The sequence below is a fragment of the Mizuhopecten yessoensis genome, unplaced genomic scaffold (genome assembly GCF_002113885.1).
Source record: "Mizuhopecten yessoensis strain PY_sf001 unplaced genomic scaffold, ASM211388v2 scaffold7087, whole genome shotgun sequence".
In the NCBI taxonomy this organism is placed as follows: domain Eukaryota; kingdom Metazoa; phylum Mollusca; class Bivalvia; order Pectinida; family Pectinidae; genus Mizuhopecten; species Mizuhopecten yessoensis.
This window is the reverse complement of record NW_018406874.1, coordinates 223,718-249,692: the sequence shown is the minus strand read 5'-3', so window position 1 is coordinate 249,692 and position 25,975 is coordinate 223,718. Positions and strand designations below refer to the sequence as shown.

Sequence of the window (25,975 nt, the reverse complement as noted above, 5' to 3'; positions counted from 1 at the left end):
TGAGAAATTCAGCTTTACGTTCGTTTAATTGAAAACATCATCAATAACAATAAAGATCAGAGACAAAGACCACCAATCAGCTTACGATTCTCTCATTATAAACATTGACGTTATTCATAATAGCATTTTTTCTGTTTGAAAAGTTTTTTCCTGGGTAATTAATCAAATCACTAAGTTTAAATTGGAGGTTACCATGTAAAATATAAATATTACTAATTTGATCGAAATTGATTACTGAATAAAATACTTGGGATGTAATCTTTCATTTATTTTCATTTTTATAAAGGTATAATTCCTATTAGTATGAACAGGGTGCCTATATGTACCATTCTGTCATTAGTACTACTGTTTGTTATAAAGTAGTGGCAGCCACACATAGTATTCTGACCAGCTTGTATGTATTCTTTAGTGTATAATTGATATGATATAAATGGTGAAGTTATTGCATTATAGATAGATAGGGAAATAACACAAATGTGTTCATCTGACTTCCCACATTGTTCGTATGGATATGTTATACGAGGACCTAAGAGCGTGTGAAATATATTCATTCGCACAAAAACACGAGGGCAATTTGAGACGTCAGAAGAACGAATAGGTAGGCAATTATTTTTATATTTTCTGCAAAACATCACTCATCATCAACCCGCTGTAATGTCCATTTTGTTTTCCAAAAGCATGAACCGAACAAAAACGACGGGAAAAAATCGACGCCTAGGACGACATAATGACATAACGTTGCCATAGCCTAAAATGGCACTTAAATGTTTGGAACCTATTTTGTTGAAATTCATTGATTTGATTAATGGATGAGAACTGATGAATAGCAGCCACAAAGAAGATCTGACTACTGGGATAATATATTTATATTTATCACATTGTACCATACAGAAGATTACATTTCAATGCCCTACGGTAATATTTATCAGGAGTGTTATAAAAATACTTGTTGTTAGTTCTTAAACTATTGTACCACATGCAACTGGGAAGAATATGTATAAGCATACAATTGTATTTGTTATCAGTTTCGCTTTCACATATACAGTTAATATAATTCCCGGTATTATTTATTCGGTTAATAATAAAACCTGAAGTATCTTCATGTCATAGTTTCGCGATTAGCTATTTCTACATAGCTAGCGATAAACATGATTTCAATGGTTATCTTACAGGTATTTAATTTTGATTGCAATATCTATTTATGATGTGTTTAAAACTCTACAAAATTTCAGCCATTGTATGTTACAAATCACCGATGGTAATGCTGACGTCTTACGGCCCACTTAGAATATTTAGTTAATAATTTAAAATATTTTTTTTTATTGAAATTTAAATAATAGCCATTTATAAAAATACAAAACAAAACAAAACAAAAATAGAAAAAATGCAAATCCATACGATAATTTTAAAAAGCCAAAGAGACGATTTTGTGTACATTTTGATGCTATTTTTAACATTATAATATTATGTTTTTTTTTTTTTGCTTTGAACACTAAACTTCTAATTGCATGGTATTCCATTCTATTCGGCAGTGTTAGCTTATCCTTTTGATAAAACAGTTACATCTTTTTTAAATTCCATAATAAATAAAGTGAAATAAAAACAAATGGATTTTATTCTATTTTTAAACTGTTCAAAAGGAAATGCAGAAATGACGTTTATATAATACAAACTAAAGGACATTTCCAATGTTATTTTTTACTTGCACAGTCTACGGTAACAAATGGTCCACATTTAATGTCTGTGTCTTGTTGTATTACCTTTTGAGATTTTGTAATGTCCATTCAAACGCATTTAGATATATAAATATATTCTATAGTTGTGTGTATAAGTACACCAATCCTTTTGTACAAATGATATTACGTTATAGCTAAATGGGACCGAGCTCGGCCGTATGATGACATAACTCCCTCCCATACTGATTCCCACAGTGCGTTACCATTACTAAATCATTTTAATATCTCAATCGGCAATATACCGTGGTTTTATATCCCGTAAACAGCGTGTTTATTACTTGATCTTCTAGTTGCGAAATCATTTCTAACATCGTATGAATCTTTTGATGGTATCAACTGGCTTTGTATATTTTTATAAAGATACTCATCCACGACTTTGAAACCTTAAAACCAGCCATTTTTAGATAGCCTAACAGAGGATTATGTTTAACTTATTATTTTCATATAAAATTGCACACGACAGAAATCTAGATAAATGTATTTAAACGAAACCAAGCAATACTATGCCATTACAATTTTCTTCCCCTGTTTTCGTTTTTGATTCAAATGAAGTTCGCTTATGTTACCATATATATTTGTTTCATGAAATGGAATAGGATACTTTCAATGTATAACATTATCAAAAACATTGGATGATAAGACATTATAGTTTTCTAGAACTTTTTCAAATTAGTTGGAGTCTCCTGTATAGAAAAAACTATTCCAATTCTTTTCTGTATTCAAATGAAAACAAGCGTTATAAAAATTAGAATGGAATTAAAGGTAAAATATGTATTCATACATTTGATTAAGTCTATCATTATTAGCTGGTATTCTTTTCCTTATTATTAATACAGTAGCTAATTAATCGCCAGCTTGTTATTGGAATGAATGTGTAATGTCGGAAGTGATTTTCTAGCGGATATCGGGGTTGAAGCATATTAGCGTCAACACTGGTACCTAAGGCATCCAGACAGAGTCCATTAAATTGCCACTTCTTAATTAGAGCGCTGGCACTTCACGCTTTCTTTGTCAGAACAGCGTCACATCGATCAAGGCCCTAAGTTTATTGCTTGTATTGACAAATTTGGACCTCTCTCGTTTTCAAGCGATTTCTTTGACAGACATACGTGTGTCTTTTCAAGCAGGACGACTGCCTAATACTTTAATACCTTACGAGAAGCCGAGATTAATGTCTCAGTAATTTCAAATCCATTCGCCATTGTAGCCGTGTATGGGATGTTCCTGTCCTGCTCAGATGAATCCACCATGTCATGACCTCTAGTGAAGGACAGCCCCTTACCAAATGTCATTCGTGGAATGTTTAGCATCATTTGTATACAAATAGGATGCATACCGCCCCCTGCCGGAAGATTGACACGTCGAATGCTAGTAACGATATATAATAGGACACACGCGAATGGATGTTTTTCAGCCTTATATCAACTGTTTGTAAACGGAATGAAATTTGTTTTGCGCTTGACAAATGACTGGAAGGTACATGTGATGTTACAAGACAAGAAGCAAGATTTTTCCACATCATCTGTTGATAATGACCGGACCGGGGAAGAGTTGTCGTGAAAGTGATCAAGGAGTGTAAACATTGGACTTAACAAACTTGTGAAGAAGAAATTACTGTCTTTTGCCTCAGTAAGCTGTATTTTTTTCTCGCCCTTTTTTCTGTATGTGTTTGTAGGATTAAGTGTCTTCATCATGCCTAGACCAGGACGAAACACTTACAATGAACAGAAACCTCCGTACTCCTATATAGCACTTACCGCTATGGCTATTCAGTCTTCACAGGAGAAAATGCTACCATTGAATGACATTTATAAATTCATCATGGACAGATTTCCGTTTTATAGACAAAATACTCAAAGATGGCAAAATTCCCTCCGACACAATCTGTCATTTAATGACTGTTTTATCAAAATTCCGAGAAGACCGGACCGTCCAGGAAAGGGTAGCTACTGGGCCCTGCATCCAATGTGCGGAGAAATGTTTGAAAATGGAAGTTTTTTGAGAAGGAGAAAGCGATTCAAACTAAACAGCATGCAAAGAGCCTTCTTAGACCCCCTGAGGCAGTGTTTGGAATCACCATATTTTGCAGACAGGACCCAATTGTCTCCTGTGAATCACGCACCTCAACAGTCACCGAGATTCCAGCCGTATGGTCACCTGACAGGGCATGGCAATTTGAGCTCATTCAAACAACCTTTTACGATAGAAAATATTATTGCCCCGGAAAACAAGACGAGTGGTGTACTTCCCCAACCAATTCTACCCACCCCTCTGCCAGCGTTCGCAACTCAATTTGCTGGTACGATGTCGTGTTCTAACTTTGTGACTCCGTACTCAACTGGAGAGATATTATCATCGCTTGCTTCCTCGTATGGAATGGCAGCGGAGTATCAAACTATCCTGAAATCAAACCACGCACTGTCCCACCACCGAATACCCGCTGTTCCTCTACCTATCAAACCTTCGCCGTATTCGGCTCTTTCATACCAAAGCGAACAGAATGTTATAGCTAGTGCTCGTTCAGCCCTTAATCTTTCAACAACGGGACTAGACATTGAGCGCTCCATCAAAATGGCACAATCGAAAAGAGAACATGGACTTGTCTTGTCAATTGAACAGACGTCTTGATGGTTATTGTAATATTTCATAAGTTAACCAAACTGCAAGGGAACCGAACATTGGAGCTGTGTTTTCATCCTGAACGCTGGTAATTGCTAAAAGTTAAGTGATATTAATTCTTTTCAATTGAATTGAAGAATTCATGTTTTCTATGGTGTTATAGCACAGGTAAGACATGACTGTTATGTCTAATTATTCACTTATATTATCACGTGAATAAAACAAAACAAAACAAAACGTTTTTTGAATTTGTTTTATTTTCAACTGTTGTAATATTTCATACATTGTGGCTTACATTTTAATTCCAATTTCTAGTAAAGGGGAAAATGTGGGATGTAGATTGGTTTTCGTTCTTGGCAATACAATTTATTTCGCATTATGAAGCATGTAAATAGAACATGTAATAAACAATTCAAATAATGCACCACTGTTTTAACTGCTCGGCAAAAGAAACATTTTAACGGATACAGCGGTGGATGTTTTCTGTGAAAAACGTGTTTTGCTACGTTGACGCTTAAATTTATTTAAAAGATGTCAAACATTGTATATCGTGTGCAAACATAAAATAATTGTAATATTTAACAAAAACAAACGTAAATACTTCATTCCATGCACGCCTCAATATTTCAAAGAAATTGATTTGCAGTTTAGAAGCAAAATTTTAACATTTTATTGTTTATTATAAATGATGGTACTTTACTTTATATCCCTATTCCAATATATTGATAATTGTTATCATAACTTACAATCTCGGTTATAGAATGTTTTACACACACCTAACTTATTCAGATTAATCACTGCAAAGTCTGATATGTTGTACTTTAAGAATACTTACTAAAGTCTTTCGTGTTGCTGTTGTTATACCTTGGACTAATCACAAGTCAATATATTATGTTGAATCTGCATTGTTTTCTCATTTCACAATTCATATTTCACTTGCGATATCTCAAAGCTCATTATGATTTTGATAAAGAATTCACACATGATATTTGGGGGGAAATACGTAACGACAGTATACATGTCAATGTAAAAAGCAACTTTATAATTAAATATTTATGGAAAACAGAAGTAAAATAAACTTAATTGACTTACTGTTTTCAAACAATGCTATAATAAATATCGAAATGAATGCAAAGTAAATTTATGAAACTGAAAAACCAAGCGATCAAGTAATATAGTCTCGCAGAAAAATCAGCAATTCTCGAAATTCGTTTTGAAAACTGACTTCTATTGCCTAACCTTGTAATATAACATCGAAACTTAAATTTCGACGCATCGCACTATTTCTGATATAAATAGATAATGATAAAGGGGATTATAAACCAAACACAAGCTAACGACTTTAGATTTAATTGAAAATATTGCAACTTCACCAATTATCAACATCCGAACTTAATTGTAATCAGTTAAAGATATTTCTGAATAAAATATCTCAATACAAAATATCAAGGATGAAATACATATGCATTCTGTCTATAAAAAATAGATTTTTTTTTTCAATTATAATATGCAAAACAAAACAAATAAATGTTACATTTTGTCTCAATGTTATATAACACATGTCTCACCCAGCATTCTATGTTTACAGTTTGTCTATGAACGATTAGTTCTGTTTAATGGTGTTCAGAAATAGCGTGTTGCAGACTAAATAGATTTACTGCATTTGAAAATGTCGAATTCAATTTAGGTTAATCCTGTATCATACAGACTCAGTAGGCGAATTGCATACAGATTTGGGCCTTGTGGTTCAGTTTTGTAGAATTTTTTCAACTTTTTGTTGACTTTTTCTGAAGTGTTTTGTCCGAGTTGATTTAAATTGCTTGTCACATAGAGTATCTGTATTCTCAATACGTCGTGTCATGCTCTCACTTCAGACCCTTTTCTTATTCAAATGAATTCATCCAATGTTGCGGTAATTGAAAGTGTCAATATTTTACATGCACAGATGCGGTTTCAATGACAATACGGGACAGATATGTAGCTGAACACTTAAGGAGATATACATTTTAATAACAACCTCAATCATATTAAGAAAACATTAAATACATACACCGTGTCCTCACAATGGAGGAACAAATCAGGACGTATATGAATACTGACTGAACTAACTTTCCTGGCTAAGAGTAATACGTTCTGTATGGACAATTTTAGAGGATTGCCTAACAAAAGGTTGAACCATACATGCACCGAATGAGAAATACACCTTATTTACGTGTAAATATGTAAGAAGTTATATTCAAAATGTCACATAACGTAATGTTTTTTTATGATTTTATGCATGAGCATTTCAAAAAGGATAGTAATAATGAAATAATTAGCCCATAATATTTCTTAGTTCAGACTCCTGCCAGTTCCGTCTGAGCCAACAAGAGTGATTTTTATACGTTGTAACAACTTGTTTCATAGTTGTTGTAAAACAGATATTGTTTACATTTTCTTTGCATTACACTCCTTAGATCTATAATATATTCTTTGTTTTATTGTAACATTTGGGGATTTATATAGTCTTAATATTTATTAAAATTTTGGTCAGCAAACCGATAAATCTAAAAGACATAGCTGAACGATCTGAGTAGATCTGTGAAATGTTACAAATCAGAGGCTATCCTAGTCTACAGACAGTTATTCTGACCGACTAGTTCATACATGGATGCATTTCTAGTCTTCTTTTGTTTAATTTGAGGCATAACTGTGGTGACTCACGTCAAAAATAGATATTAAAAAATATTGGAGATTATAATTGTAATTGAGGATCTTGCATAAAACATTTTTCTATTTCCTAACTGATCACGCACCATTTAGAAACAATGTATATTCTCGATAAACATGGTAGAATGTATCTTATAAAATATTGCATCAGCCGGTCAAAATGATCTCAAAGTTGTCATGAATTTTAAACATAAATAATACAATTTTATTGCTTATGGCGAATACACAGTCTGTGTTTTATGTTGTTTAGCAATGCCAAACACATAATTATTTCTATGGAACTAGAATAAATATATCTTTCTAACCAAATACAATCAAAACAATATTTGTCTTCTGCGACATTGATTTTATTTTCAAGCTCCTTATTTTAACTGATAATATATAACCTGCTTGATTTATCTACATAATAAACTCGAAATTAACTTGTGAATGATGTATTTTCAATGCATTTGTTTTTAAAATCATGAGATATGTTAGAAATAGTTACAAAAATAAGACTTGATTGGCTAACCTTTTTTCAGTATTAACGCAATGTTTGCACATATCCTCTTATGATTGTTTGCTTCTGGGGACAATTATCTATCAAATTAAAAGTTTTTGCTTAACCAATGTTTCATCGCGTTGTAAGATCTAAACAAAATATTCTAATCTCTAAATCAAAAGAGAATAAAAGCTTAATTTTACCTTTACTACTCAACTTAAAATAGGTTACATTTATAAATCAAGTTAATCTTTTGTATTCAATTGTGATCAGTTTCACTTATAAGGCTACTAATGATCTAAAGATGCTAAGACAATGTTACTTGCATAAAAGCAATATGACATAATTCCTGTGTAATCCCTTATTTTAAAACACTATAGGATACAAGTTAATGTTGTCGCTGACTTGAAATCTAAGCCAAACCAAATATAGGCGACAAATATGCTCCATTTATTTTGTGATATACATGTTGCTAAGAACAAAATAATGAGATTTTAAGATAGTGTGTTTTAGTGGAACCTATCTATGTTGTTTGTTGTTTAGACTGGAGTGACATAAGTATGACAAATGTTACAGAAGAGTACATGTCACCTGGAGGATACAGACATGCCTACCATTAGACTCGTCCCTAATCAATAAAACTCCTGTTGTAAGGCTACACAAAAGACACACAGTCGTTTGTAGCAGGAAGTCATCGTGCATATATTAGCAATTTGTATTTTATTCAAACTTATTAACAATAATTCCTTTATTTATTGAAAAATCATATTTCTAATCTATAGGCTGCATGTGACGTCTCATTATGTTCTCTCTTGATTATGTGATGTAAAGTATTATTTTAAAAATTAACAAAAGTCTTAAGAATTCGTCAAAACAAAACAACAACAAACAGCAATCTTGTCTTAGTTGGAATATAAAAAAGATTTGTTTGTTAATAAAAAAAAATCAACAAAAGCATATTACTAGATATTATCACACTCGCATACTCAAACTGTGAACATTCTTAAAGTCTCTTGTAGTTTATATAATCATCTCTGAAATTAAAAGACATTAAAAAAACAAAAACAAAAACATCACCCAAAAGTTGCCGAATATTTTTTCCTTTCCAAGCGCTGCATAACTATGAATCTGATGTTGATTATTCAATCCTAATTAGGTTTGGCCTTTAACACCTGGAGTATTCGAGTGATACTGTAAAAACGAAAACACTTATTCTCTCTTTTATTTCCTGTTTTAAGACAAAAATATCTTATTAATAAGAAGTGAATATTAAAAAACATATTTACTATTTCATCCACAAACATTGCAGGGTATTTCATAAAGATAAATTTCCATATTTTTTTTCAATTGAATTAAATTAAATAGATATGGGTTATAAGAAGTTAAGATGATAGCCTTCAAGAAAGAAAGAGAATGCAATATAAAAATGATGTTTTTATTTTTTATTTTGCAAGATCAAACTGTAATAAAGAATATCCTTGTATATTTTTTTTTATATATCTTTTAACAAACCTGGCAGAAAGAACGAGTACAATGACATATGATTACTATAGCTTAGAACATCTCAGTAATTCCTGACATTGCAAAACAAGTAATTCACATGAAATTACAAGAATTCTAAGCATAAGTCATCCTTAGACTAAAAATGGTGTACACAATTATAAAACGTAAAACATTAGAATTAATATTCCTGTATATTGGTAAACCTGATGTGCATAAAATCTCCTTCACTTTAATAAAATAAGATATACCTAGTGCATGCTGGCTTGTTGATATATCGCAACTTCAAAAGAGTTTTGTGCTTGTACAACTGTAAAACTCTATTTCTATCGTCGTTTGGACCGAGCAAAATATCTCATAACACGTTTGAGAGGAATGCCAGTACAAAAACACAAATGCATTGACAATAATTGTTAGTCTCAATTCTGAATTCATGCTTAACAAAGTTTGATTGAGGATACACTATATATATACAATCACATAACAATTCCTAATGAGTTTGTACGTTTTAAACTTCAATAACATCCGAGAGTGACGCCTCTTTTAGAGTGCTATTCAGCTAAAAAGACATACACTCAGGTAATTTCTCACTACGATATACTCAACCTTTTCCTGACCCTATTAGGGTAATTCGTCTCTTGTAAGTTAATTAATTATAAATCCCGTTTATATCGGAGGAATGTGGAGGTCAGAATCCATTAGGCTTCCTCACACAAATGTTTATTTATTCCGCAGTAACACCTGTGTAGTAAAACGTTTTATTGACACCTAGATTGGAACTCTTCTGTGTGTTAATGTGCGTGCATTTATGGAGTATTATCCTCGAAAATACCAGGGAAATGTCAATCGTGTGAGCAGGAATTTAACCTAACAACAAAGAGGGAGGGTGACTAAACTCGCTATTTTCCAGCGAAACTTCAAAGGAAGGTAAAGCGGACATTTTCCGTCTCAATAAACTATTTAAAATGAAAGCAACTCACAAATCCCATACATTTTTTCACTTGGTCGAACAATTAAAATCCCATTTTTGTGAATGTTTCCACTTGCGGACTGAGCGCTGAATAAATATTTGGTTTTACAGCAAAAGGTTGAGGAGGACAATGAAGATGTAAAATACCACAGATTGGGATAATGGTGTATTACATTTGTGTTCTAGTGGGAGCTACCTTTGTGATCTCGAGGAGCAGCACACCACAAGTTGATCGAATCACGGGTTCCTGAAATGTCATCCAAGGAAATGATGTTATTTACGAAAACATTTCAGCATTTTATTGTTATGTCAATCCTGTATATCCTTATATCAATTCAGAGTTGTCTTTTTTGTATCTTTTTTTACAGATAAACATGAATCGAATAATAATTTCAGCACAGCCTATGAAACCAGCAAAATTTGTCTATGTTTGTAATTTCATGTGTCTATCAGGCAATAACAGATTTATTCAACAGTCTCCATATAGCAGACTCCTCAGGGCAGGAGCAGCATGTTTCAGCATATTTGTATACAATTACAAGATACACTTGTATCAATACAATGTATTGAATAATAAGATTATTTCATAACATTTAGGAAGATGAGACCTTCCCTTGCATGTGTAATTAATAAGGTATGAAATTAAAAAGGAAGACTATTCATTGGATTCGTTAACTTAATATCTAACTATAACACTTTTTGTAATATGATACGACAGCGGGATAATAGTGTCTAATATTTTGCTGCTACCAGGTAATGTAACCGAAAAGTTGAAAATGTAGCAAAATCTGTACGAGAAGAGTCTGAACTAATACAAGAATAGGGAAGATAACCTAAATTATCACGATTGAGCATTTAACTAAGCAACGTGTTACATACGGTCTCTGATTACATTCATCGAGTTCATACACAGATATCATTTTGAGTTTTTACTAACATTTACGATAAATGATATGTATGGCTAAATATTACCTGGTAAGCTTACAATGTATCTGTAATGAACGAGTCCAGGCTTTCAAATACAAATACAAATACAAATTAAATACAATTTAAAGTAAACTTTTTTTTTTTGAAGCTGGTATTGCCTTTACACAACATTTCAGTTGACTATTAAGTTATGAGATGAACACAACAATGTCTTAGATGTCCGCATTGCTTCAAGAAATATCTTTAATACGACGTCATAATTAAACGGTTAGGTACGATATCATGGCAGAAGGAAATAGACATGAATCCAAAATCAGATTGCATGAAAGAAAACATTTCCGTTGTAAATATTCGCATACATTCTTGACCTATGAAATAAAATTATAAATTTGTTTTAATTAATATTAAATTTGAAAAAAACTAGTGTAGAAGTGTTTATTTCAGCTTGGGTGTATCTAGAATAAAGAAACGTTTGGGATCTCGAATACAATAGAAACTAATTTAAAAGTCTATATTGATAATCGCAGCTATGTATTCACTGCAAATGATGAAAATGACATATATGAGTAAACGGGACCTTTTTTAGTATTTAGTACTATATATACAAATGTATATTACATTTTCTCATTGTCATAATGCTATGTTCATGTTATTACGATTATCTACACAATAGTACAATTTCAGCATATGGTGTATAATAACACACTTTGGGTTCAGCAATCTTATTTTGATTTTACTTTCTTTCTTCTTTTTTTGTTTTTTGTTTTTGTTGTTTTTTGTCAGTAGATATAATTACCAAAAGAATAATTCTTTTTGCTTTTTATTTGATTTAAAAGTTTCTGATTATTTACATATCCATGATAAACACAAAGCAGTTTCTACAAAACAAAACAGGAGTTAGAATTACAAATATAGCACCTAATAATTGCGTTAGGCAAATTCATCCATTTTGTTCTTGTCTTATTTTGGGTTACACGATATAACCTGAAAAAGTCTGTCGACGATGTATTAGCCATAATTAAATGACTTTATTATAGAAATGGTATATAGTGCATTTTTAGTATTTGTAAAACAATGCATTTTTATATAGTGCTCTTTAAGACAGGGTCATAACACACAATCAAAACTGTAACTCGTTAGCAGCTTTTGCAGATTTATTTAAAAGATAAATAAATCAATAAACAATACACAATTTGAGAGACAATGCTTAATTGGTATGGAATCCTTTCACGTGCAACATGTCGATTGTCAGGATATAAATCTTCAAATGTAAACTGAGATATTATGTAAGGGCTAAGTATGAAATACCTGTGTTATTCACAAGTATATGTTAAGGGTTTTGCACGTTCAGCTTGTCGATTGACAAGTTTTAACTGTTCAAATGTAACGTGATATACTATGTTAGAGCTAAGTTAGAAGACCTGTGTTATTCACGAGTGTTTGGTGAGTTATTTTTACTTTTATACAATAAGGAAAACTTTTTCGCTGCAGAAAGGAAACTTTTGATCATTGAAGATAATATGTTACTACACAGAGATTGTTTCAGATAATGTTTTATACTAATAAAGCCAAACATGGAAACATATGTCGGATTTGGAACTATCGAAATAGATTAAATGATATATATGACATTAGAATATGAACATTCATTAATTATTAACTATGCAAAACTACAGAGTATATCCTTCGCCTGAATACGTGATAGAGCGTTAGCAATACCATCAACATCAGAGAGATTACTAAAATAAAGCTTAATCGTCAGTCAAGTGTGTTTTCAACGACAAAAAACACCATAAAAAGAAATTCTGCTGTATATGTTATTGGTATTTTCTCAAAGTGAAGTCTTCTAAATTCAAAACTATAATACATAACAGTCGGAATTATACCTGATAGCATCCAAACCGTGCAATAGCCTCGGATCGGTCAATCTTTATATTTATGATTTTTACAAAGAATTTCAACCGATAGAAAAAAAGATGGAAAAACATGTTTTTCGTATTTTACCATTTTGTTGACTATTGGAGCTATATACATGTAAATGTTGCATGTTCCTTTACGCACGGTTGGTTTTTGTGGTCGATGTGTTCCTGATTCACCCACATTGTGTCTCGCCAATGATGTTCTCTGTTCCAGGATCATGTCTACAGATCAAGTAGTACAACCATTACATGGCCTGAACACCACCCTGCCGTCAGATACCAGATCGGTTATTAATATGATATTACCCGTATCCATTACCGCGACAACGCGGCAGACTGGGCTACTACAATTTGCCGTAATCCTTTTCTGTATAGGCGCTGGAGCAGATTTGCCTTTAATACCTGTCGCTATACCTAATCAATAGTAACATGGATACATTCCCCCATAAAACACTACCTTTTAAAAAATGTAAATATTTGTTGGCTATAATTATGACTGTTTGATTTGTACCTCAACGCTTTTGCATTGCTAAACAAAGGATGATCCCTCTTCGGCGTGGAAGCTACGGCCCGATAACAACAGATTAGCATGGAGTGCTGAAAGTAATGAATGTTACACCGGCAAGCATCATCCAGCTCGACAGAGTATAATGTAAGACCGGATCAAAGGCTGCTGCCGATTGTCCGGTATAAATATTCTCCCCGTGAGGGGATTATTCTCACTCAATTTAGCAGATGAGGACAAATATGGGTTTTGTTGGCAATGATAGATGTGGGTTCTATGAAAAAGCTTGAAGGAGATGAGTGCAAATAAATATCAATTTGTATATGTTTTATATCGATTTGATACTCATTAAGCATGCTGCCGGCATCAGGGACGGTCTCCCCGGTCAGTGTTAACGACGGGATAGCAATGGAAAGTCAATTATTAACGAGCTGCGGTCCTAGTTGTCACTACGGCACCCCGGGAACTCTGGAAATCCAGCAAGGGTATCAGCCTAGAACAGTTGACATCATCTCACTTTCTATAAACAGCTTAACTGTTGAAATAATCATTTTTAATTAGAGTGTTTTGATCCAAACTACCAGTACTCTGTCGTTGGGGGACGGGGTTATACTTTAATTTGGAATCTGCCTCTTTGTAGTAGCAACTTAGTAGGGACTTCTTTTTCTAATGGAACTTTTGGATTTCAATGAAAGTTACAAATCTGTATGAAAGGTGGTTGCTAACTATGTAATTTCTTTTTCATTCTTTGTAGTTATACCCACATTTGTTGGTAAAAATAACACGACTACCTCTCCCAAAGTGTAAGTTTTATCATTATGAAAATTTGTACATGTACACCTATCCGAATGCAAGACAGTCGTTACATGTTTACTATGTGTCCTAAATATTTCCCCGATAATACTATAAAGATTTACATGAAACTTTGTACATTTTCATTAAGCATGATAGTTGCTAATAAAGTAATTTTATTTATCAAGTTTCCTTTACAGAGTTGTTGACCTTTCTTAAAAGCATTATATTCTAGTTCGGGATACTAGCCCCTCCAACGTTTGCCTTCAGTTTCCCGGACACTGACAAGGCGGTACACACCTCTAAACCTCTATTTGTTTTCATGTTTATCAATCCCTTCGATAATCTAGGTGTCTTCTTCGTCTTTTTTTGATGATGTTTCTGTAGTTTCAGTGTATTTCTTTAGTTAATGTTTTTAGTTTCATCGATTATAAGTTCGAATTAAGTTTTTGTTTATTTTTCAGTATTCTCATCTTTTGGATGCAAGTGTTAAGTAAACCACGTGATAAAATCTAGGATTTTCATTTGCTCTTTAGATTGGTGCTATTGAATATTAACTCAGGTTTGTTAACATTGGTTTAGAAATTATACTATGTTGTCACCATCAATTAACACTATTGAAAATAGAGTCATCATAATATTTGAAAGTACGTGTACATTAGTAAATGTTTATCAGATTTACCCTTCGGAAACAGTAGTATGATGTATTATATGTTTCAAGTAGTAGAATACCATTGGCCTGCTTGCAGTTACTGTACTAAACTCTTTGGAACAATCCCATACTTGAACAGTTCCCAGGTGAGGAGGCATTAATGTATTGGTACGTACTGTTTCGTACGAGCCATAGCCTAATACCATATCGCGTTGTAGAGTCTATATATCTAAAAAACAAAATCTGAATTCCGATACAGGTTTAGTGTCAACGGGATCTATCACTTGTCATTAACGCTCAATATGAACCTGACAAAAAGGATAATAAATGTCATTTATCCATTGCATTCATAATCTTATCCTAAACAGATTGATACCCTGACAAACAGCAAATATAGTCAATAAGGCTTATTTAGTCATAACACGTCAGGATGGCTTAATTAGTTTAGTACAAGTCGAATAATGAAATAAGAAATGCAAACGTCGTGCATACATTGACTCAAACACAGAACAAAACGCATTTTTTTTTGCAATTTTGTAAGTAAATATGCTAGTGCGCTTAACTTGTATTTCCAATAAGGTTAATATAACGCTATACATATTGAAGGATAATAAACTGTTCAAGGGCAGGATGATATCACTAAGGGCACATGTATCATAAGCTGATTTTACTTTCATATACTGATACATGTATATATGAAAAGAAATACAAAGAAAATTATGTTTTTGGGATCTAGTTTTTTCCAAATTTGAAAACAACAATTTATAAAAAATATTTTAAATATATGTTTAGAAAAAAACTCACACAAGATAAAACAGCGTATAAGTAGGTCTACAAAGCGGTCTATTAACACTTGTCATAATATTTTTCAAGGGATTTATAAAGAATAAACTTTTACATTTGATTATACTATTGCAATGCGTACAAATGAATTTTGTAACGTATGGAAATGACTTGCCATGTACCCGTTAATCCAATTGTTGACTCACGAGCTTTCTAAGTATTCCCTTAACCAATTCACTTTTAATATATGCATGTGTTATCGTTTTCATAACATTATAACCTTTAAACAATAGATGTAAGCTATAACTAGTAGCTATCAATCAAATTATTGGACTTTTCTAACCAACAGATTTGCTTACTTCAAAGTCAGGCCTCATAATAGACAACATTATCTATGCTGTTAACTTCATGCCTGTTACTCTATAACGGATGACTGTCGGAAGCTCTCTTCATTCTAACAACACACACTTATATAATAATTCACTCTATCAACACCAGCTGTTGAAAATAGGCTCTGTAATTTTGTCGGGGTAGACGGAAACCTCTCATAGCACGAATCAAATAAACAAATAAGGCGGGTAACTGCCTTTGATGAGTGGGTGCACGACTGTGTGATTGTCCGTGTTGAAATACCACTATGTAAATGTTCTCTTTATTATGCCCTCTTTTTCGCTGAACATAAAATGTCAGAAGTATAAAATACACAAACTAATTTCCTATCTGGCCGTTTGACATTTATTGTAAAACAATATTCATGATAAAATTGCTTTCATTTAATTCTTCACCCCACGGCTGACTGAGCTGTCCCTAAGGATCTACTGTGGAAACTGTTCGATTTGCTTCAATGATAAACATGCACAAAAAACACACGTAACATTAAATATTGAAATTAACGTGTCCGGTGTCGATACAAAAATATAATTAATTAACAAATTTGTTAAATAGAGTTGTTGACATTCAACAAATCGGTATTCTATAAAATATATCAGTGACATATTTAAGTCTGTCAAGTCGTTTTCTAACATTGAAGTGTCAGATTTATACTGATTTTCAATTAAAAATACCAACGAATAGTAATTTGAGTAGCACGTGGATAGGAAGCTGTGGTATTCTAGACAGCATTGTAGCATGTCATAGTGGTCCTACCTGTGTTGGTCAGTGTATTTGGTTACAGTGCAGGTGTTGTGTACCGAGGGATGCCTTCACTTTAATAGCTGATGTTACTCTGCGTTCTGCTACTTTTTAGAACTAATGACAAGGGACAAATTGCGACCAGATTGTACTGTCAGCATATCGTGTACACCCGAACTACAAAAAGCGTGTTTCTAGCCCCTTAATACAAAATCTGACAGGAAACGTGTGTATCACTGGATTCCTGACGTCTTTGAAGGATGTCAGCAGAAATTACTATCCTTTGTATTTGCTATCTTTACGTTGTCGTTATCCTCAGCACCTGTTGCAGAAAAATTAATACATGTGTTTGGAATTGTTTGGAATTCAATCAAATGCATTTAACGTGCAACCAACTGTGTTAAACAATAAACTGCTATCGATTACGGATGCCTAGCATATTCACATGGACATTTCATACATCATACCTAACATTAAACTTCTATCGATTACTGATGCCTAGCATATTATACCTAACAATAAACTTCTATCGATTATTGATGCCTGGCATATTCACATGGACATTTCAACCATCATGCCTAACAATAAACTTCTATCGATTATTGATGACTAGCATATTCACATGGACATTTCAACCATCATACCTAACGATAAACTTCCATCGATTACTGATGCCTAGCATATTCACATGGACTTTTCATACATCATACCTAACAATAAACTTCCATCGATTACTGATGCCTAGCATATTCACATTGACATTTCATACATCATGACTAACAATAAACTGCTATCGATTACTGATGGCTAGGATATTCACGTGGACATTTCATACATCATACCTAACAGTGAACATCTATCGATTATGATTACTGATGCCTAGCATATTCACATGGGCATTCCATACATCATGACTAACAATAAACTGCTATCGATTACTGATGGCTAGGATATTCACGTGGACATTTCATACATCATACCTAACATTAAACTTCTATCGATTACTGATGCCTAGAATATTCACATGGACATTTCATACATCAAACCTAACAATAAACTTCTATCGATTACGGATGCCTAGCATATTCACATGGACATGTCATACATCATACCTAACAATAAACTGCTATCGATTACGGATGCCTGGCATATTCACATGGACATTTCATACATCATACCTAATAATAAACTTCTATCGATTACTGATGCCTAGAATATTCACATGGACATTTCATACATCATACCTAACAGTGAACATCTATCGATTATGATTACTGATGCCTAGCATATTCACATAGATATTTCATACATCATACCTAACAATAAACTTCTAGCGATTACTGATGCCTAGCATATTCACATGGTCATTTCATACATCATACCTAACAATAAACGGCTATCGATTACTTATGCATAGCATATTCACATGGACATTTCATACATCATGCCTAACAATAAACTTCTATCGATTATTGATGACTAGCATATTCACATGGACATTTCAACCATCATACCTAACGATAAACTTCCATCGATTACTGATGCCTAGCATATTCACATGGACTTTTCATACATCATACCTAACAATAAACAGCTATCGATTACTGAAGCCTAGCATATTCACATGGACATTTCATACATTATACCTAACAATAAACTGCTATCGATTACTGATGGCTAGGATATTCACGTGGACATTTCATACATCATACCTAACAGTGAACATCTATCGATTATGATTACTGATGCCTAGCATATTCACATTGACATTTCATACATCATACCTAACAACAAACTGCTATCGATTACTGACGCCTAGCATATTCACATAGACATTTCATACATCATACCTAACAATAAACTTTATCGATTATTGATGCCTAGCATATTCACATGGACATGTCATACATCATACCTAACAATAAACTGCTATCGATTACGGATGCCTAGCATATTCACATGGACATGTCATACATCATACCTAACAATAAACTGCTATCGATTACTGATGGCTAGGATATTCACGTGGACATTTCATACATCATACCTAACAGTGAACATCTATCGATTATGATTACTGATGCCTAGCATATTCACATGGACTTTTCATACATCATACCTAACAATAAACCTCTAGCGATTACTGATGCCTAGCATATTCACATGGACTTTTCATACATCATACCTAACAATAAACTTCTAGCGATTACTGATGCCTAGCATATTCACATGGATATTTCATACATCATACCTAACAATAAACGGCTATCGATTACTTATGCATAGCATATTCACATGGACATTTCATACATTATACCTAACAATAAACTGCTATCGATTACTGATGGCTAGGATATTCACGTGGACATTTCATACATCATACCTAACAGTGAACATCTATCGATTATGATTACTGATGCCTAGCATATTCACATGGTCATTTCATACATCATACCTAACAATAATCCTCTATCGATTACTGATGCCTAGCATATTATACCTAACAATAAACTTCTATCGATTATTGATGCCTGGCATATTCACATGGACATTTCAACCATCATGCCTAACAATAAACTTCTATCGATTATTGATGCCTGGCATATTCACATGGACATTTCAACCATCATACCTAACGATAAACTTCTATCGATTACTGATGCCTAGCATATTACGTGCAACCAACTGTGTTAAACAATAAACTGCTATCGATTACGGATGCCTAGCATATTCACATGGACATTCCATACATCATGACTAACAATAAACTGATATCGATTACTGATGCCTAGCATATTCACATGGACTTTTCATACATCATACCTAACAATAAACGGCTATCGATTACTTATGCATAGCATATTCACATGGACATTTCATACATTATACCTAACAATAAACTGCTATCGATTACGGATGCCTGGCATATTCACATGGACATTTCAACCATCATACCTAACGATAAACTTCCATCGATTACTGATGCCTAGCATATTCACATGGTCATTTCATACATCATACCTAACAATAAACTTCTAGCGATTACTGATGCCTAGCATATTCACATGGATATTTCATACATCATACCTAACAATAAACCGCTATCGATTACTGATGCCTAGCATATTCACATGGACTTTTCATACATCATACCTAACAATAAACAGCTATCGATTACTGAAGCCTAGCATATTCACATGGACATTTCATACATTATACCTAACAATAAACTGCTATCGATTACTGATGGCTAGGATATTCACGTGGACATTTCATACATCATACCTAACATTAAACTTCTATCGATTACTGATGCCTAGAATATTCACATGGACATTTCATACATCATGCCTAACAATAAACTTCTATCGATTATTGATGCCTGGCATATTCACATGGACATTTCAACCATCATACCTAACGATAAACTTCTATCGATTACTGATGCCTAGAATATTCACATGGATATTTCATACATCATACCTAACAATAAAATTCTGTCGATTACTAATGCCTAGCATATTCACATGGACATTTCATACATCATACCTAACAGTGAACATCTATCGATTATTGATGCCTAGCATATTCACATGGACATTTCATTCATCATACCTAACAATAAACTTCTATCGATTACGGATGCCTAGCATATTCACATGAACATTTCATACATCATAACAACAATAAACGTCTATCGATTACTGATGCCTAGCATATTCACATGGACATTTCATACATCATACCTAACAATAAACTTCTATCGATTACGGATGCCTAGCATATTCACATGGACATTTTCATACATCATACCTAACAATAAACTTCTATCGGTTACGGATGCCTAGCATATTCACATGGACATTTCATACATCATACCTAACAATAAACTTCTATCGATTACTGATGCCTAGCATATTGACATTGACATTTCATACATCATACCTAATATATTCAAATCTTTGTTCATTCTAAATGATTATTCATTCATACATGAATCTTATTCTATTTAGATATTTTTTTTTATTTAAAAAAAAATAAAAAATTAACACTTGAAAATGATTTTTTTAAGGGCAGCATATTTTATATAAAACAAACAAACGAATACGCAAATTTTGTTGGATGTAATGTAAAATTGTTTCACATCACAAACAGCAATATAATTGATATTCTCAATTTTAAATTAGATTGATAGTGAATATTTGTTTATTTTTGCATATTTGTCAAATATGCTTCGTTTTCCTATTGCATGGTATCATACATTAGACAAATAATTCGCTGCTGAAAAGTTGATGTATGCTTTGAATTATTTAAACTTCACAAATAGTTATATATTTATGTTTTGTCAATTTAATATCTCAATTTAAAGTTGTGTTTTTTATGTGTTATCTAAGTGCATAGTAAAAACAAAAGTATTTGAATAAAAATATCAATTATGGAATCCAGATAAATTATTGTAAACAAATTTGACCTTTTTGCAACTACGTCAGCAACATAAAGAATTCAATCTAAGTGAAAATGGAACCTTATTGATAGTATGGAAACTTCTACCGGCAAAACACAATAAAGGAAAACTGTTTATGTAATTTGACAACTATAAGTCTACTTAATATTTAAAATATGGTGATGTTTTTGTGTAGATAATACGGCTAATCATAATTAACTTAGTTTACTTCCTTTTTAATTTTTTGTTTATTTATGCATGTATAGAAATTAATTACTGTTTAGACCAATCAAACAAATATATTTCATAGTTCATTTAATGTGTACACAGATGTTAAACTGAGTGCATTGTTTTAAACGTAGGTCACGCTGTGCTTACTGTATTATACCGAAATCATACAATATATTTATAAACATTTTATATGTGTAAACATGAGTCATAAACATAAAAAGTAAACGTATATATATCATCAACTCAGAGAGCAATGTAGATTATGTAAAGTTGTATATAATATTTACGATATGCCATGATATAACAAAAGAAGTGTGCATTTCTACCAAAATCAGAAATTCTAATGCAAAAGTTTTGTTAAGAACTTCTTCGTGTATTCTTCATTATTATCAGTCAGCATTAGCCAACTAACTTATGAACTATTCAACAAAAAAAGCATAGGTTACATCTTCAATTTTATGCAAGTGCCTTGGAGATATGATTGAAGATCAGGCTTTGCTATTGATTGCCCGAACATTTATCCGTTCCATTAAAAGGCCATTAGTATCACAAGTAGGCTCAACCTCTCCTTCTCTCAGTTTGTCATGTGATTTTTTCAAGTCCTTCGATTCCTTTGAAACATACTTAAAATCAGGAGCACATAAACGCTTGAAAAGCACGCTTTTCATTGTCATCTTAAGAAACGTCGTTAGAATCATATTTTTAGTAGTGGAAAAAAACTCCTAGGTCACATAAACTTTAAAAAATACCCTTTTGATCAGTAAAGTACATTCTGTGGGAGCCATTCATCATTTGTCGAGGTATGCACCCATTGACGCTGGTGAGATGAGTGATACAGCCCCGACAAGGAGAAAGACGACAGGATTAGACGAGGTTGTGCAAAACAAATAATGAGTAAGCTTATTTTGTGATCAGAATGATCGAAAATCTCTTCACGTGTTTACAACATTGTCATGGTATGTTTTCTTTTACGTCAAACATGCTTTGTGCCATTTTATTAGTCTGTATTCTACACATCTTGAAGAACAACGTCTTTAGATGAATGTCGTTTTACACTGTATGACCCTATTCATTGTATTGAAAAGCTAAAACATAAACTAATCATCTATTTGAGGAGATCACATTCATTAGTACCAATAACGGGTCGTTCACAAGGCATTAACAGTGCACCATGTTTTGACAAACATTCCGGTGATATCAATTTGTTTTATTAAGATGACAATTGCTGGTTAACACATAGTCTTCAGTTGTCTTACTTAAATTCAATTTGTAAAAGGAAAACAAAAATGATTATAAATAATTTTATTTTTGATATAGTTTCGGGAAAAGTAAATGACAACATATGGCTGTTCATCAAAAATAAGACTGGTTTGTAACAGGTAATGCAGACAGTACCTCAAATGTAGAAAACGCTCCGATAGCCTCCCTTGATAACGAAAGCGCAGATTAATGAACATCGAATTATTATCTTATTTTTGAACCGTTTTGACGTAAGATTAATATGAATAAGCGAGCAGGTGCTTTCAATATTTTTCTTTTGTGAATATGTCTTAAGCATGATCCATTCTTATTAGTTAGGAAAATTAGTAAAGCGGATAAAATTCAAACTCAAATGAACAATTACAAAACATGTAATTATTGACTGAGGTTATTATTCTGGAGGATGGAAAGTTTATTGCCTGGTTTCGTGCCAAACTATTTATACGCAAAGTTCAAACTTCTGCCAAATTCACCATAACAAGAATTAAATGATATTGAATAAGATAGGTATTCATACATGTACAAGGTAACATACACAACTTTTTACATCAGAAACTTGCTTTTTACATTTTCTTCTTTAAAGGTTGGATAAAGCTTATTCTGATCTTCACCTGAAATAGCAATTTACATTTATTTTAAACATAACAAACATTGAAAAAATTAAAATCACTTTAGCAATCAGTCATGAATGACAATAAAAAATACATTTAGGTCAAATTACGTTGTTGTTGACATTGCGATATTCTTTTGTTGTTTTCTATCTTTTCTATGATTAAACCAGAAAAGTCAATCAAATACGTTAGTCATTCAAATCATCCTGTAATTAATATAACAGAAACAAATTTAAATTTAAATATTTCATCAAAGACCATCTGATTTCTTTATGAGAAATTAGTGAAAACACTCTTTCATTTCACATATATGAAGATGCACGAAATATAGGGAACCTCTTATGATCCTATATAACATAAAATGTTCATTCAACGAGCGTCTACGTATTTCATAAAAATAAAAACAAGAAAGGCTTCTTGATATCATGCAATTAACAGAAATCAATCTAATGATACTTTTTATTTAAGATATATAAAAAGTAAAAAAAACGTATTTGTTTTAGAGTCTATGACCTTCCGCTGATGCTTGCTTGTGATGTTACGATTGATCTTAGTCTACGTATTATAAAAAAAACATTGGTTTTTGGTGATTGAACACTGAATGATTTTAATATGCACACGTTCCCAGATACAGAAAGCTAACATAGTGAACAGTCTACTGCACCATAGGGCATTTTTGTCGATTTACAACGAAATCGGATAGGTAGCTATACAACTATTTATAACGTTACATTTTAACAGCTTTTAATATGTCATGTAAACATTGCTAGGATAAATTCCAGCTACAGTTTAACGGCTACTCTCTACGACTTAACGTCCGGCAGAAGGGTCGAACACCTGGTAATTTAAAATAATCACGAGAAATACAAAGAAAAGATGCACCTAATAATATCCAAGACCTTTGATAAATAATATTAAGCGAGTACTTATAGAGAGTGTATTTGTATATTTGACTTGTGTTTAGTGCCATCAGGAAATAGGTCAAGGTTTTTATTGTCTGCAGCACCAGTTGCATTAGTTCAAAACAATGCATTCTCTTAATTTGACATTCAATAAATTTAATCATGCGTGCTTTCATACGAGTCATAACGTACTAATTTACCATAAAAAAACTTTTATTCTTAAATTTATTGTTTTACAATGAAAGAAAATTTGCTAGATACGTAGGGATATTTGTCAAAAGTTAACTCCAAAACTAAACACAAAATCCCCCCACCCCCTACAAACCTGGAAATAAGCACTAGTAAAATTAAATCAGAAGCCGAAGATTTTGTTTCGAGACAGATTAATACAATTATTAAAAAGGTCAGTGTCAGTTTGACTTGATTGATATCGGACCAAATATCGCAAAAAGTGCTTTGCACCATAAGGCACCGCTGTACCAACAATATAACTACGCTTGATCATGGCCTGAATCTAATGTAGTTGTCTCAGAAAATTGTAGTGAATTTCAAAGTAGTTCTGAATTTCAATTTTACTTGTGATACCAATTTCAAAATTCGAAACAAAAATATCAAACAAAAAAAAGTAGTCCCCATACCAAGGCTGATCAGCATATCACGTATCCCGCTACGTTAGAACTCAATTAAGTTATCTAACAAAGAAGAATTAGCTATTTCACTTGTGTATTTGTGGCAGTACACGAATAGAAACATTTCCCCGCATATTTTGAAGATTATTAGCCTTTATTTCCGGCTCCTAATCTATCTGATCAAAACTGATTAACACCTTATCTTATTTGATGTCCTACTCTCTATATTGCATTGGGACATTTTTACTTTATACTGGCAAACAGACACTATAAAAATGCTTTAAAATTAACGGGACCATATCTCTAAGACAACTGCTGAGACAAGACTGCTAGTTTGGGGCATCCTGGTCAGATTTCCTCGTTGAAATCTAACAATCGAAAACTACTTTTTAAATGTTATAGGAAATAGCACGGACGTAAAAAAAAGCCACGCTTTTTGTACTGCTTAGATTGCTGCTAAATAAGTCCTAGATTATATGTTGGTTCACTTTTTTTTTATCCTTTTTTTGTTGTTGTTGTTGTTGTTGTTGTTGTAATTAATGACATTTCTTGTTGAAATTATTATCCCTAATAAGCTGAATCAAATTGATGTGATTTCCCTTCTATTTTATTAAATGGCTTAAAACAGGAAACAGGAAAGTCTTTGTTTAATTATTTCTCTTTTGATATTGAGCTAATGAGTTCGTATTGCAAATCCAAAATATAATGATTCAAATTATTTCAGCGTGAGAGTGCTTCCTATTAACTGCTCAATAATGTGATAATGAAAAAAACCCAAGACCGTTTATAGTTCATCTGGAAACATGTAACAGTGTCGGGCTAAAAAACCGACATGCACTCAACCAACCTGGGTCATCTTGGTAAGAGACAGCATTTAGCGCTATGTTTTAAAACGAATAATGTATATTCACTGACAGAAAAAAAGGCATATAAACAAATGTCATCACCAGCTAAAAATATGAAAGACAAACCGAAGTGTCAGCAAAATCATATTTCTAACTCAAAATCAACGAAACTATGGCAAAATAATATTTATCACTCTACGGCATGGTCGCTATATAGCCCTACCGAGTTCAAATGATATTCATGATAGTTATTTATGCCCTTATCGCCGTGATGACGCTATAATTGTAACATTTGGCACCATTGGTCCTCCCTTCAAAATGGCTGTATA

The 25,975-nt window shown here is 32.6% G+C and overlaps 1 protein-coding gene across 1 annotated transcript; it reads left to right on the top strand.

Moving 5' to 3' along the window:
* The first annotated feature begins 3,140 nt into the window (after positions 1 to 3,140).
* Positions 3,141 to 4,582, top strand: LOC110453107 (forkhead box protein B1-like). The gene has a single exon (XM_021501945.1). It carries the CDS (start codon positions 3,429 to 3,431, stop codon positions 4,362 to 4,364), a length of 936 nt encoding a protein of 311 aa, XP_021357620.1. The 5' UTR covers positions 3,141 to 3,428; the 3' UTR covers positions 4,365 to 4,582.
* The last annotated feature ends 21,393 nt before the right edge of the window (positions 4,583 to 25,975 follow it).

What these genes read in the sequence shown, in the direction of transcription:
- LOC110453107 (XM_021501945.1), top strand. Translation starts at nt 3,429, where the DNA reads ATGCCTAGACCAGGACGAAACACTTACAATGAACAGAAACCTCCGTAC.